At 43.8% G+C, this 12297-nt stretch overlaps 1 protein-coding gene across 1 annotated transcript in view; it reads left to right on the top strand.

Annotated features, from left to right (window-relative positions):
• The window catches only part of agrn (agrin), a 315332-nt gene that overhangs the window by 290119 nt on the left and 12916 nt on the right, over window positions 1-12297 (top strand). The window contains exons 28-33 of the mRNA XM_080470074.1: window positions 1255-1345; window positions 1682-1846; window positions 2322-2433; window positions 6516-6632; window positions 8435-8618; window positions 9457-9544. Of these exons, the coding sequence (XP_080326200.1) occupies window positions 1255-1345; window positions 1682-1846; window positions 2322-2433; window positions 6516-6632; window positions 8435-8618; window positions 9457-9544 (757 nt within the window). The remainder of the gene's footprint in view (window positions 1-1254; window positions 1346-1681; window positions 1847-2321; window positions 2434-6515; window positions 6633-8434; window positions 8619-9456; window positions 9545-12297) is intronic.

The following is a 12297-nucleotide window of genomic DNA, read 5'->3' as shown; positions in this document are numbered from 1 at the left end:
GGTCTCTTACACGTTGCTGAAATGAAAACGCCTGAAAGGAAAAGTTAATACGGAGACAAGGCTGGGCCGTAAACACCAAGTAACACAAGAATCTTACAACATATACAGCCTGAAGGATTTCATCTGCAAAGGTGATGATGCCGGTGTCAAATTACAAGCAGTTACAGCATTTCAGCAGGCCTGAATATGTGTGTTTTCAACCGCTTGTCAACCAAGAAAGCTACTACGAGTATATAGAATATGAAAAAGTGGTGCCTATCGCTCTGAAAACAAGAAGCGACTGTGAAAACTTTTCTTGGTTGTAACTTAAGCTCGGGCGCCCATATGTCAAGTGGCTGTTCTCAGTCACTCAGCTCATTCTCATGCCTCAAACTCCACTGACTTATTGATCACGCGGCTTTCAGTCCAAGCAGTGTGTAAGAGAGAAAAGCCTCCACATCGCCCTAAAAGAAACTCCATTCTCAGCCACTCTGTTAGTCTAATGGAGTTCAGCTCTGCACGATTCCTGGTTGTACGTGCAGGACTGTTTTTCCCCCTCTTCGCTATGGTGCGTGCCATCATCATTAGCAGTCTTCTGCACAATAGCTAATTAGCTTTCTCATCTCCTTCTGCCTTTCCATCCTTACTCGACACAGCTAATCCCAGCCAATTACAAATAAAAGCTTCCTTGCTGGCTATGTGGATCGGTGTGTGTGTTAGTATGTGTGTGTGTTCACGTGCATGAGCCTCTAGTATGTCTAAAAGATGAGAGTTTTTGCAAACAAGTCTTTAAATACGTCCCCCCTGGGTGACATTTGAATGATTTTTAATGTCAAGTCACTTGTTAGAAGGATGGCACAGTGCCTGTCCTAATCACTGACGACAGCCAGAAATGGGACAGCCAGACATAGACCCGTCACAAAAAACATGAATTCCTAAAAAGACCTGCCATAGTACAATGGCTGCATTATTTCATAGGTCCCAGCTGTGGTGTTAAAGTCTGCATGTCTCCAAAGGTTCTTTGTTATACAGTGGCGGGCTGTGTAATCAGTCTGACATAAGGGTTTTTGGAATTTTTTTTTGTTTGATTTTCCGTCAAGAGAAAGTCTTAATCCCAGAGGCTATAAAAACACAAATCCATCTCTTTCCATAATGCTGACAGGTCCCTCAAAGATGTTCTTACTATCCTTGAATTTCAATTGTCAGCAACAAGAAAAAGAGAAAGAAGAAAAAAAACAAGACCTGAGGTTGAACGGCGTCTCTTTGTTTTTGCAGTGGCAGAGAGGAGCGGGGCTTACATGCCACTGTTCAGCGGGGACTCCTACCTGGAGCTGAAAGGGCTGCATCTCTACGGGCACGATCTGCGGTAAGACCAGAATCCCAGCGTGAGTCCCACACAGCAGAGTCTTGTATGTATTACCGAGCGCTAGATATCATGTAGTTTTCACAGACTCAGCTTGTTCTGTGCCCAAGGCAGGATTGCTGTCTCCAAGCCTGAACTGAATCCACAATGAGGCTTATTACGCACATATCGTAATCCCGGTCTAAGCATGTAGAATATGTGATATCTCGACATGATTTCCATATAGAAAGAGTTCCTGCAAAAACAACTGAACATGCATCCTTTCCTCTGTCTTCAGTGTGTTTAGCAGGGCCACTCCAGCACGCATTAATTGTTGTTTTTACGTGATATCATCTGCAGCCAAAAGCTCAGCATAACGGTGGTCCTCATGGCCAACGACTCCAACGGGTTGATCTTCTACAACGGCCAGAAGTCGGACGGAAAAGGAGACTTCATCTCTCTGTCCCTGAATGAGGGCATCCTGGAGTTTCGCTATGACCTTGGAAAAGGACCAGCTACCATCAGGTCAAATACTTATGAGAATCTGTCAAACAAAAACATTTTCACACTTTTTTTTCTCAAAAAAAAACCAAAACCCCAATGAATTCCCTTTGAAATATTTTTTCCTGCCAAGTAGCCCCGGGCTAAGTAAACGGATACAATGAAATGTTGTGTCATCAGTGTTTTTTCCCCAAGCTCAGTCCTTCCACAAGCCAAAATGTAGCTGACTAACTGTCAGATGTGTTACATTTCAGATGTGTAAAAACTTTTAGACAGAAGAACTTAACCCCAAACTGCTCAGGTTGTTTGAGAAAGAGAATCTAGTGTTAAACCAAAAGATGTAAATCACATGATGGGCGACTGTAATGATTTCATAGTCATTAACCGTCCTTTTTAAGGTTTGATGGCAAGCTAACATCCATTGAGTCAAATAAAGAGGAGAACAATTATATAAGTCAATTTTGAGCCTCTTTCTGAATCTTTCACTGTTGTGATTCAGGAGCAAGGAACCGATCCAGCTCCACGTGTGGAAGACAATCAACCTGGAGCGCTCCAACCGCAAAGGAGAGATCATGGTGAACAAGAAGGACCCCGTCCGAGGAGAGGCCCCGGTAAGACGGCAAAGCAAGCTGATCAGCCTCGTGTTAATTGGGATGCTGCTTCTAGCATGCGAGGCTGTCGAGGCTTTGCTGTGATTAGCTTTGCTTCCTGCCCGTGTATTCTCATTTGCCTGCCGTTGCTCTGACCACGCCACAATAACCGAGCGGGTTCGAATCTGAAAACGTTTAGAGTGGTTTTTAACCATCGTGTTTAACTGAAAGTAGGAAGCAATCTCTAGACATCTGTGAGGGCATGACGCAAACTTCCTGTTGTAAAAGAGCAATTTCGGGAGCTTTCTTAATTATATATTTCTCTTGTTTTTAGCTACTTCTCAGCGATTAAAAAACAAAAATAAACCATGTGGCATGTAAAAATCAAAAGCAGCCTTTATCGCTGGTATATAGTCAATTTTTATAATTCAGCGTTCGAGGAGGCATCTGGAATGGTGCGTGCAGATGAGGGCGATAGCAGCAGCGGCAAGATGAGCGTAATGAAACTCTTAAGCCCAGTGCCTAGACCAATAAAGCAGGTACATGCTCTCAAATGAGGGTGATCTAATAGTTTGATAAGTCTGTAAGTCATCCAATTATATTCAACAGCGTAATTTGTGATTATGAACATGCTCTCTGTCAACTCCATCATCTTCCTCTCCCTCTCGCCACCGGTCCCCCGCCTCCAGCGCAGCCTCCCATCGTCCGTATGGTAATTGTGTTTTACTCGTGCAACAGAGGCAGAAAATCGTATTAAACGGAGCGTGGAGGAAGGGAAAGCCATGATGGCTTGGATGTTGGTGATGCGGATGAGCTGCGACTCTGTCTTGTACGGACCTCTGCTAATTCTCTCCTCCTCGAGCTTTAAAGGAATGAGAAACCCATGTGATATCAAAGGTGGCCCCATGCAGGAACATATACGAATACATACAGGGAGTGATCATCATATCAAAGACTGCTCAGGCCTCCCAGATAATGAAGCTCAAACTTTCAAAGGTACAGCCAGGAGAAATAAAGATCAATGTCATCTCTTTTTGAATGGCAGTAGTCCTTAAATGAGGTTGGGTTAAGTGGCACTGTTCGCTTTTCCCCCCATGAAGTTTTTTTTGTTTTCTTTTCATCTTCCCCCTAATGGCACCATCTGCTTCATGCATGGCCTTCTCAGTCTCAGCCCGTCTTACTTGCATTAAGTGTACACACTCTCACAGCTCAGTGGTCGTATTTAGACGTATAGTGTCAAACAGAAAAGTGCACTTTCACGTTTTTCTTGTTCTTATTTAATATACCTATTGCCCTTGTCTGTGCTGCCCGACAGCTATTTTTAATGCTCTTACAGTTGTGTACGTGCGTGTGTGCATGCGAGCTTGAGCGAATGAGCTTTTGCACTTGCTCTGCATGCGTCTTTGTACACAGTCACTTTAGTAGAATTCCCCTAATAACTCTCTTCCTCCCTATTTTCTTCCCTTCTCTATGATGTGCTGTCTGGATTTAAGAAATCACGCAAGGTAATGAGACAAGTCCTAGTCACACCTTAGCCCATGTTTCATTTGAGCCTTTCACTATGTCCTCTCACCCCCATCTCTCCATGCAACGACGAGTCGAGGGCAGCTTTCAAAGTGCCGGTTCAGTGGGAAAACCTCTCCATCTCATGAGCTCATACACACACATACTGTTACGCACAGAGCACGGGAGAAGAGATGCTCTTAAAGAACACGACTTGGCTTTCACCTCGGTCCATCTGCTGTGGGGGTGGGAAGGGTGTGGGAAGGTGGGAGGGAAGGAGGGAGAAAAAAAATAGGCCGTCATCTTCTGCGGCGGCCATTGTTTTTAGCAACAAAGGAGCGTCTTCATTAATACGGCGTAGGCGATGATATCGCGCCAGTGCGGCGTGCCTGTCGAAAAGTGAGAGCAAAGACAGGCGAGGCGAGGAGAGGTACACCGTAGGAGACGGTGAGGTGCTAAGCCAAGCCGGGCTGTTCTTTTGTCATCTGCTCTCACTTCTTTTTGCAAACAGGAACAATCTTTTATAATCTCATGAAGTCACTTACTCTCTCACTCACTCACCCACTTACTCACCCATCATTACAACACAAACACTGAAGCATCACCCCCGTAGACATGGCCATCTCCATTCAGTGGGTGCAGATTGTCTCCTGCCTCAGCAAAACAACCTGAACATGACCCACCATTCCATTGCATGAAAATCTCACTCTAGATCCATAGAAGAGTTAAGTTGAAGCACATCGTAAGGAGAAATATCAATGTGGATGTAGAATATCTGTATTTAGATGTGTTCAGACTTTGGTTAGAATTGAGTCAACTTCATTCTCTTTTGATTTGTGAAATAGTTTCAGGAAACACACTTTGCGTTGCATATTAGGTCCTTACATATCAAGGCATGTACAACTTTCCAGACCAATTTATTTGTCTTTTTTTATGACTTATGCTGTTATTTATAAAGTACTTTTGCATATCTGCATTGGCACTCTGGTGTTCAGATCCAGTGTGTTCATGATACGGGAACTGTGCACACTGTTCACACTTTCACAGTGTGCACGAGCACACGGATGAAAAATCTTGCATATCAGCAATGCATCACGATGTAACGACACCACTTTAAACAAAAGAAAGGAAAAGAAGGTTGGCTCATCTAGCATTACACTCAAAACTTCTTAGAATTTCACTGCTTTTTGATACTTGGCCATTGAAATGGAAAAGCAGCCTTGGATATGCTCGGGTTCACTTCCACCACGGTCTTCAGCTCATCAAACTTCAGCCACCTCCTCCATATGTATGGTTTGTTCAGCTGAAGAATTGTTGCCACTGTTTTGACTTCTTTTTATTTCCTAAAGGTATTGTGGGCTCTCAGCTGGTAGAAAATACCACCACAAGAACCCCACAAGTGCATTTAGCTCAGCATACAGCATCATTGTGGATTGTATAATGTATGTGATGAAAGTATCCAATTTACTGCCTGTTTACTTCCTTTGGGACGATGTGCCGATTGTAACACAAAACACAAGTGCAAATGCAACCTTGTCCCAAACTTGCAGAGTAACTTGAGTGCTGCAGAACAGTGGTGTCTACATAAAGAGACTTAGGCAAGTGACTTTGCACGAGAGTTACTGACGATTGTTGGCAAAAGCCTAAAGGCATCAGTGTCCACTGATTCCAGTCGCTCTGGCCGAGGATCCCCCGCCCTGTCTCTGCTGGAAGCAGCTCAAGGTGTAGTGACACAGCCCCCGGGTTTCAACCGGAGCACCGCTGCCTCCTGCACTCCAAATCCCATCCTAAGTAAAAGCCTGGCCGATGCCAGCCCATGCTCCACAAAGCCTGTTTATTTGGCCCCTTCCTTCATTTTTCCAGCAATTAACTCCACTTTACCCCTTGGCAATTACTGCCCTACATAAAATAAAGATCATTAATTCCTTCCTTCTGAAGTAGGCCGGCTCGTCTGTGCAAAAGAAGGGGAAGCGGCACCTTGCTAATGCAAAGCAATTGTCCCAAAGGTTTGGTGGAGAGAATCGAATTTCATAGCCGTCTCCTGCGCAAGTAAAATGCAATTAATGTGTCTCCACACTCAACTGTTTGAAAGGTCGGTGCTTATAATCAGCCATTCATTAGAGATGTCTGTAAAGAACCATCCATTTCTCAAGTCCAGCCTGCCCCTGATCTTCCTTTGTAGTCTCCTTTTATGACACGCAGATAGGGGATAATTGACCACTCTCTCTGAGAGACAGAGAAATCAATTATGTCATAATGTATCAAGTGTATTGGTGTGGAAGGAAGGCAAGAAAGTGCAGTTAAAGCTTCTGCGAGGTACAATATGGATAAATCCCCTCCTCTTTTATTGGGACAATCTATCCGGCTATGACACACCTGCAGATTTGGTATCTCAGTTAATCTCACTCTTTTATATCTCAAGTTGATTCCGACTCCCTGGACACAAACACAGCTCTGCATTCACGGCAGTAAAACGGTAACAAAATCTGAAGTGAAGGGAAAACTGTGCAGCAAAAGATTAAAGTGGATATTTTGTGTGTGGAGTTTTGTGCTCGGCTCCGGTTCGCCAGCTGAAACCCGTCTGTGTCCTGTCTCATCAGAACCTGCACGTAGATCTTAACCTGAAAGAGTCTCTCTTTGTCGGCGGAGCTCCCGACTACAGCCGACTGGCGAGAGTGGCTGCGCTCACAGATGGCTTCAAGGGAACAATCCAAAAGGTAAATGTTTACAAAGCCTCTCTTTTCTTAAAGGAGTCGTGTCTCATTAGCTCTGCTCGTGGATTCTGTGTGTTATTTTAATGACTCGCTGGGGCCTTGCAGCCGGGACGCCGCAGTCGCAAAGTCAGACGATACAGTAAGTTTACTGGTTGTCCGGCTGTCATGCTGAAGACCCTGACACTAGTAGTTTTCCATTATAAGCCGGCTGTGTGACGGGGCAGCGGCTGTGCTCATTTGGATTAGCATGTACTAATAATAGAATGTGCATTTTGAAGTCTCTCCATTTTGCGTTTCTCAGATCTTTTCTCTGACAGCTTTCCAGTTTTTTCTTCTCCACTTTCCAGCAAAAAAACAAAAAAAACAAAACACGCTCATCTCGGAGAGCCAAAAATAAATCTGTAGAACAAAGGCAGGATGTTACTGTTTGCGCAAACTTGTCATCAGTTCTCCTCTGCAAACTTTCCCTTGACAGTTTCAAGCAAATCAAAAGCTAAATGTGGCGTTTGTCTTACCCGGCCTGTGGGGAATAGTTAATTATGAGGAGGACGGTATGTTTTCTCAGTTTGATGTAGTGTTAAACACGTGTGTCGTATAAACCGCTATTATCTGAGGCGCTGCTCCCGTGCGACGACAGTGTGAGCTGCGTGTTTCGAAAGACATGTTAAACTTAATCTACAGCGTCAGTGGACACACTTATTTGTTGTCGTGTTGCAATAATTAGATTTAATGATCGTTCAGCAGAAAAACACAAGGCCCTTTGAATGGATGATTTCTTGCTGGAGATAAAAGATCATTTACATGTGTTTTGCTCAAGAGGAAAAAAAATGTCTTTAACAACAAAGCAATTATACAAACAGTGGAGGCTTATTGCAAGATCTAATGTCAAGGCTCGTACTTTATAAAAGGTCACGGAGAATACCCTGTGAACACAGGTACATAAAAACAGTTTTTTAGAAGTGATTGATTCTAAACTGACTTTTATTGCATCAGTGCATTTTGCTGCTTGAGTGCTTTACATGATATGTCACATTCACACACACTTTCACACCAGTGGTGATGGCTTACATGACATACGGGGTCGTCAACCGTCAAAGATAATCTGCTCTAAAACAGGTCCACAGCCACCACAATGGGATTATGGGACCCCATTGAAATTTTGGAACTTGAATTGACTGAGTGACCACTGAATAGAATGTTCAATATAGTTGAATAAGGGATATTGTGGTTTAATTGAGTGTTTGTAAAATAAGCTTTTTTTTTTTGCTTTTTCTCTTTGGATAATCCCTCCCTGAGAACAAATCACCCTTCTCCCCTTTCATCAGCCCACATCCAATGCTTGTAAATTGACACCAACATCATTGTCTTATTTATTGCTTCTCCTGGAGCAGATGATCCTGTTTCAATAAAAAAAACAAAAAACATTTTTTTTTTATTATCACTACTGGAAACAGCTTAGTCTGAAAACTTTTCTCAATTGATCTAATTCAGTAGTTTGTTATTAGTAAGTATTTCTAAAATCTTAAAGCAAATTTTCCCAAACAAAAGACTGGTGTCAAACTCATATAAACAGAGATGTGCTTTAAATCTCACAAAAGTATAACATTTCTAATTCTATCTCAAAAAGCGGTCTATCCTATACCAGTGTGATGAATGCCCTGTTTATCCAGGTCCATGCCTCTATTCATGTTGCGTAAACGTCTCCGGGGCGGCCTGCGATGGATGATGTGTGTACGATTTACACATTGATCTGCAGTGTTAACACAAAATCCGTCAGTTTCAATCTTTCAATTCAATGCTTCCAGATCATTCTGATGGGAACACACGTCCTCAAGGAAGAGAACGCCTTGCGATCCATCAACGTAGCCATGTTCCAGGGCCATCCGTGCTCCCAGGAGCCGTGCCACAACGGCGGGCGCTGCAACCCCCAGCTGGATACTTACGAATGCGTCTGCCTCGGTGGTTTCTCAGGAGGACACTGTCAGAACAGTGAGTATCACGCCCGTTGTTCCTTGCCAATGAACCACAAAACAAACTGTACGTGCTGAAACACTTCCAGTGTACCGATCTGAAGGATCAGTACGGCAGGTCTTCGCGTGAGCTGGTGGCTAATGCCCATTAGGTGGAGATCACCTTGTCGTGGCAGTGGGCAGCTGCTATGAATCATTGTAAACTGCACAAATTGTTCTCTTTCCTCATCTAAGATTATCTGGTTTGAGTCTGAAAGGATACATAGCATTTTGGCTGCTATTAAAGCGTACTTTGAGTGGGATTGAAATCAGCAATGCTTTATGTAACACAGCTTGTTCTTGGCTTGCCTCAATGGAAAGTAAAATATGACTTTTCTTTTCCTTTTTTTCTTTCCTTCTCAGAAGACCTTTCATTCCATTGTACTGTGCCTGTGCAAGATAATAATGCCAATACTAGACATGCAATGTCTCTTTTATGTCGTCGCCATTATGTATTGATTTCAAACTAATGCAGCAGTTATGAAAATGATGAAATGTGTCAATTGAATATTCATGAATTGAAAGAGTTGCACATTCCTTTCATCATCTTTCTGCTACTCCTCCAGAGTACTTGCTCCGGTCGGATCTTCCCTACATACTCAAGTTGCTGCTTTTGCCATTAACCTTGCACGTGTGGCCGGCTGTCCCTTTCACGTTAATTAAAACTACAAACCCGGCGCCCCCCCCCCACCCCCACCCGCCCCACTCCTTCAACATTTGTTCACACTCTATTTACTTCAGCCTCGATAACCGAACCCTTGCTCTTATTGATTGGTGTGAGCTCATCCTCTTCCTCTCCTCCTCCTCCTCTCCCTCAGCCATCTACGAGAAGTCCGCCGGAGAGACCGAGGCCGTCGCTTTTGACGGACGCACCTTCATCGAGTACCACAACGGCGTCACAAAGAGGTAAGGGAGAGGACAAATGGAACATCGCCATCTATTCGCCCCCATTGGAGCAGCTATTAGCCAAATAACCCCCGTGTCGATCCATCTCCTCCCTTGGTAAGCTGTGCTGACAGTGTTGATGATATCATCAGTGCTGCGGCTTCAGGGTGAACTAGGCGCTTGGCTAATAGCTCATCCACCCCCCTGTCTTTCTGTCTGTGGCAGTTCGGTTTCGCTTTTGACAGGATTTTACTAATTAGCGAGACAGTTAACAATCACAGTGTCGCCCTGAGCGCACTCGGTTCACTCAGTGGTCTCCAGCTTAGCTCACACTGATGCCGGACAATCAGCACACGCAATTTAACTTCTTGTCCTATTTCCAATGTGCCGGATGGCTATTTTTTTCATCACCCGAAGACGTGTCGCCTGCAATTCCTAGCACCCAGACGACGTAATTGTAAAACTGTTTTCGAGATCATATGTGGTGGGGAACAAAGTTGTGTCTCTTCACGCAGCTGAGGAGACATTTTTACTCTCCGCCCATCTCAAAGGCTGTGAAGAATCTGCCTCCAGGTTGGCATAAACAAAAATGTTTACGTGATGAACCTGAGACTTCAAGCATACGGCTTCGTGTCTCTGTCTCGCAGCTCTTTACACAAACACTCAGAGGTGTGAAAGCCGGACCGCAGCCTGCGGATCATCACACTCCCATGGAGAGACACAACTCGCACTCACTCAGAAAACAACTGGCTGCGGGATCCTCTCCGATCCGTGTGTGTGTGCGTCCGTGTCTCTTTGTCTTCTGTTTTGTGTTGGTGCTCCGCTTCTCGTCCTGTCTCTCACGTGTCTCTGTCTCACATGGATGTCCTTCACTGTCTCTCCTTTCCACTCAAGCCAACTGACCAATGAGATCCCAGAGTAAGTAGACTCTCCAACTGGGTGCGAGCCCAGTTTCAACTCAAGCCCAACTAACAGCAAGCCCAGAAAAAAACCTCCATGTTTTGATAGTTAACCCAGATTAAGAGATTAAAGTACATTCAGCTTCTTCTCTTAATTTCCCCACCGAAAGCATCTTTGCAGCTTTAAGTCGGATTTTCACATTCCAGCTCCATATCCATCATTTACTTTGACAGATTTCATTATTTGAGACACATCCTGCGGACTCATTAGATCATTTATTTTCTTTCTAGCGCTGAAAAGAGAAGCATGACTGTGTGCATGATAAGCATTGTGCTCAACCCTCAGAGAAAATGAATTGCTGTACTGAGAATGTGCAATATTTTATGCATGGTGGTGACTGGTTCATAAACAAAAGGAATTGCAGTGCACTTTACACCGAACGGCATTAAGTGTTATGTGAGAAATGAATGAGAACCCTTGAAAAACTGCAAGAGAAGGATATACTAAATACCCCTTAACCTAGTTTCCGGTGCCTGTGGAGTTTCTGCTTGGGAAAACCCTCGGTCATGACTTAGTTATTAAGGGTTTTTCCTCCCGCTCATTAGCTCGGTAAGTAACTTCTTTTTAAAAAGTCCAACAAAGCAGCCAACCAGAATTCAACTCAAATTAAGCCGACTGGAATCAGCCCAGAGTCCCGGGCCCATGCCAGGGCTTCTGTCGTCTCATTTTTGCCAGATCTCTAACTGTAATTGTGAATAATTACGGAGTCGGCTGTACAGAAAGGCTGTGACATGTTAATCACAGATTTGTCTCCCCCTTTGTAGATTAGACCTCCAATTGAGATCTCTCGGCAGAGTCTAGCCGTGGGCATCAATCTCACTTAGCAGGAGGGGACAGTGGTCCTCGGAGCCAGACTGTCAAAAGTTTAATGGATGTCACGTTCGAGAGCCGCAACGAGCTGGAGTCTAAGCAAAACAGACCCTCGGTGCGGCGCTCTGAAGGCACGCCAATCAATTCAGCATGGTTCCGGTTTTGTGAAGAAAATGAATAAAATCCCCCGGAGGCTATTAAATGGCGACGAAAGGCCAAAATGTCAAAGTCTCACCTTGGGTTAATGTTTCTGTTACTATTTACAGCACCCTTTGATCACCACTCCTTCACCCCCGTATCTGCTCGATTCGTGCGGGCCCCATTATTTCTCTGACAAATAATATCTGGCCATGACTCAACTGATACGGCGCTTGACCCCATTTTTTAGCAATCGCCCAATTTTTCTCATTCGCCTCTTTCATCTAGAGACAGAAGGTAATTGCTGCTGCACTGTAGCGTGCAGAGCCATAAATATAAAGGAGCTGTTCGATAATTGGACAACGACCTAAAGCTGGTTTTGCAAAGGCATTGACACCAGAGCTGCCAACTCTCACGCGTTTGACTCTCAACTCTTTTCTCGCGCTCAGAACCTGTTTTACAGCCTTTTAATTTTCAGTTGATCTTTGTTAGCTTTATTTTATTCCTTGTGCCTGAGATGCCTGGATCCAAACCTATGATTTCTTCAAGTACCACTGAGAAATTATTTAACATGATTTATTCTTGAAAAAATTAAGAATATAAGCATGCTGGTAAATGCAAGTCTCTTTCTACATCTGAATCCAAATATCTGAACTTTTCAAAATCTTTTTACATTCTTCAAATTTATTTTAATCCTTCAATCCAGAGTTATTGAGAGAAACAAAGCAGCTGATTGTAACAGTAATGCACATGGACGCTACAAATGTTAATTAAATGTATGAGATACATGTTCATGTGTACAAACAACGCATTACTTTTGTTATTATGATATAATGTCAGTTTAATCATTAGTAATGACAACGCCC

The sequence above is a fragment of the Lipophrys pholis genome, assembly GCF_963383615.2.
Source record: "Lipophrys pholis genome assembly, chromosome: 8".
NCBI lineage: Eukaryota > Metazoa > Chordata > Actinopteri > Blenniiformes > Blenniidae > Lipophrys > Lipophrys pholis.
This window is presented reverse-complemented; position numbering and strand designations above follow the sequence as displayed.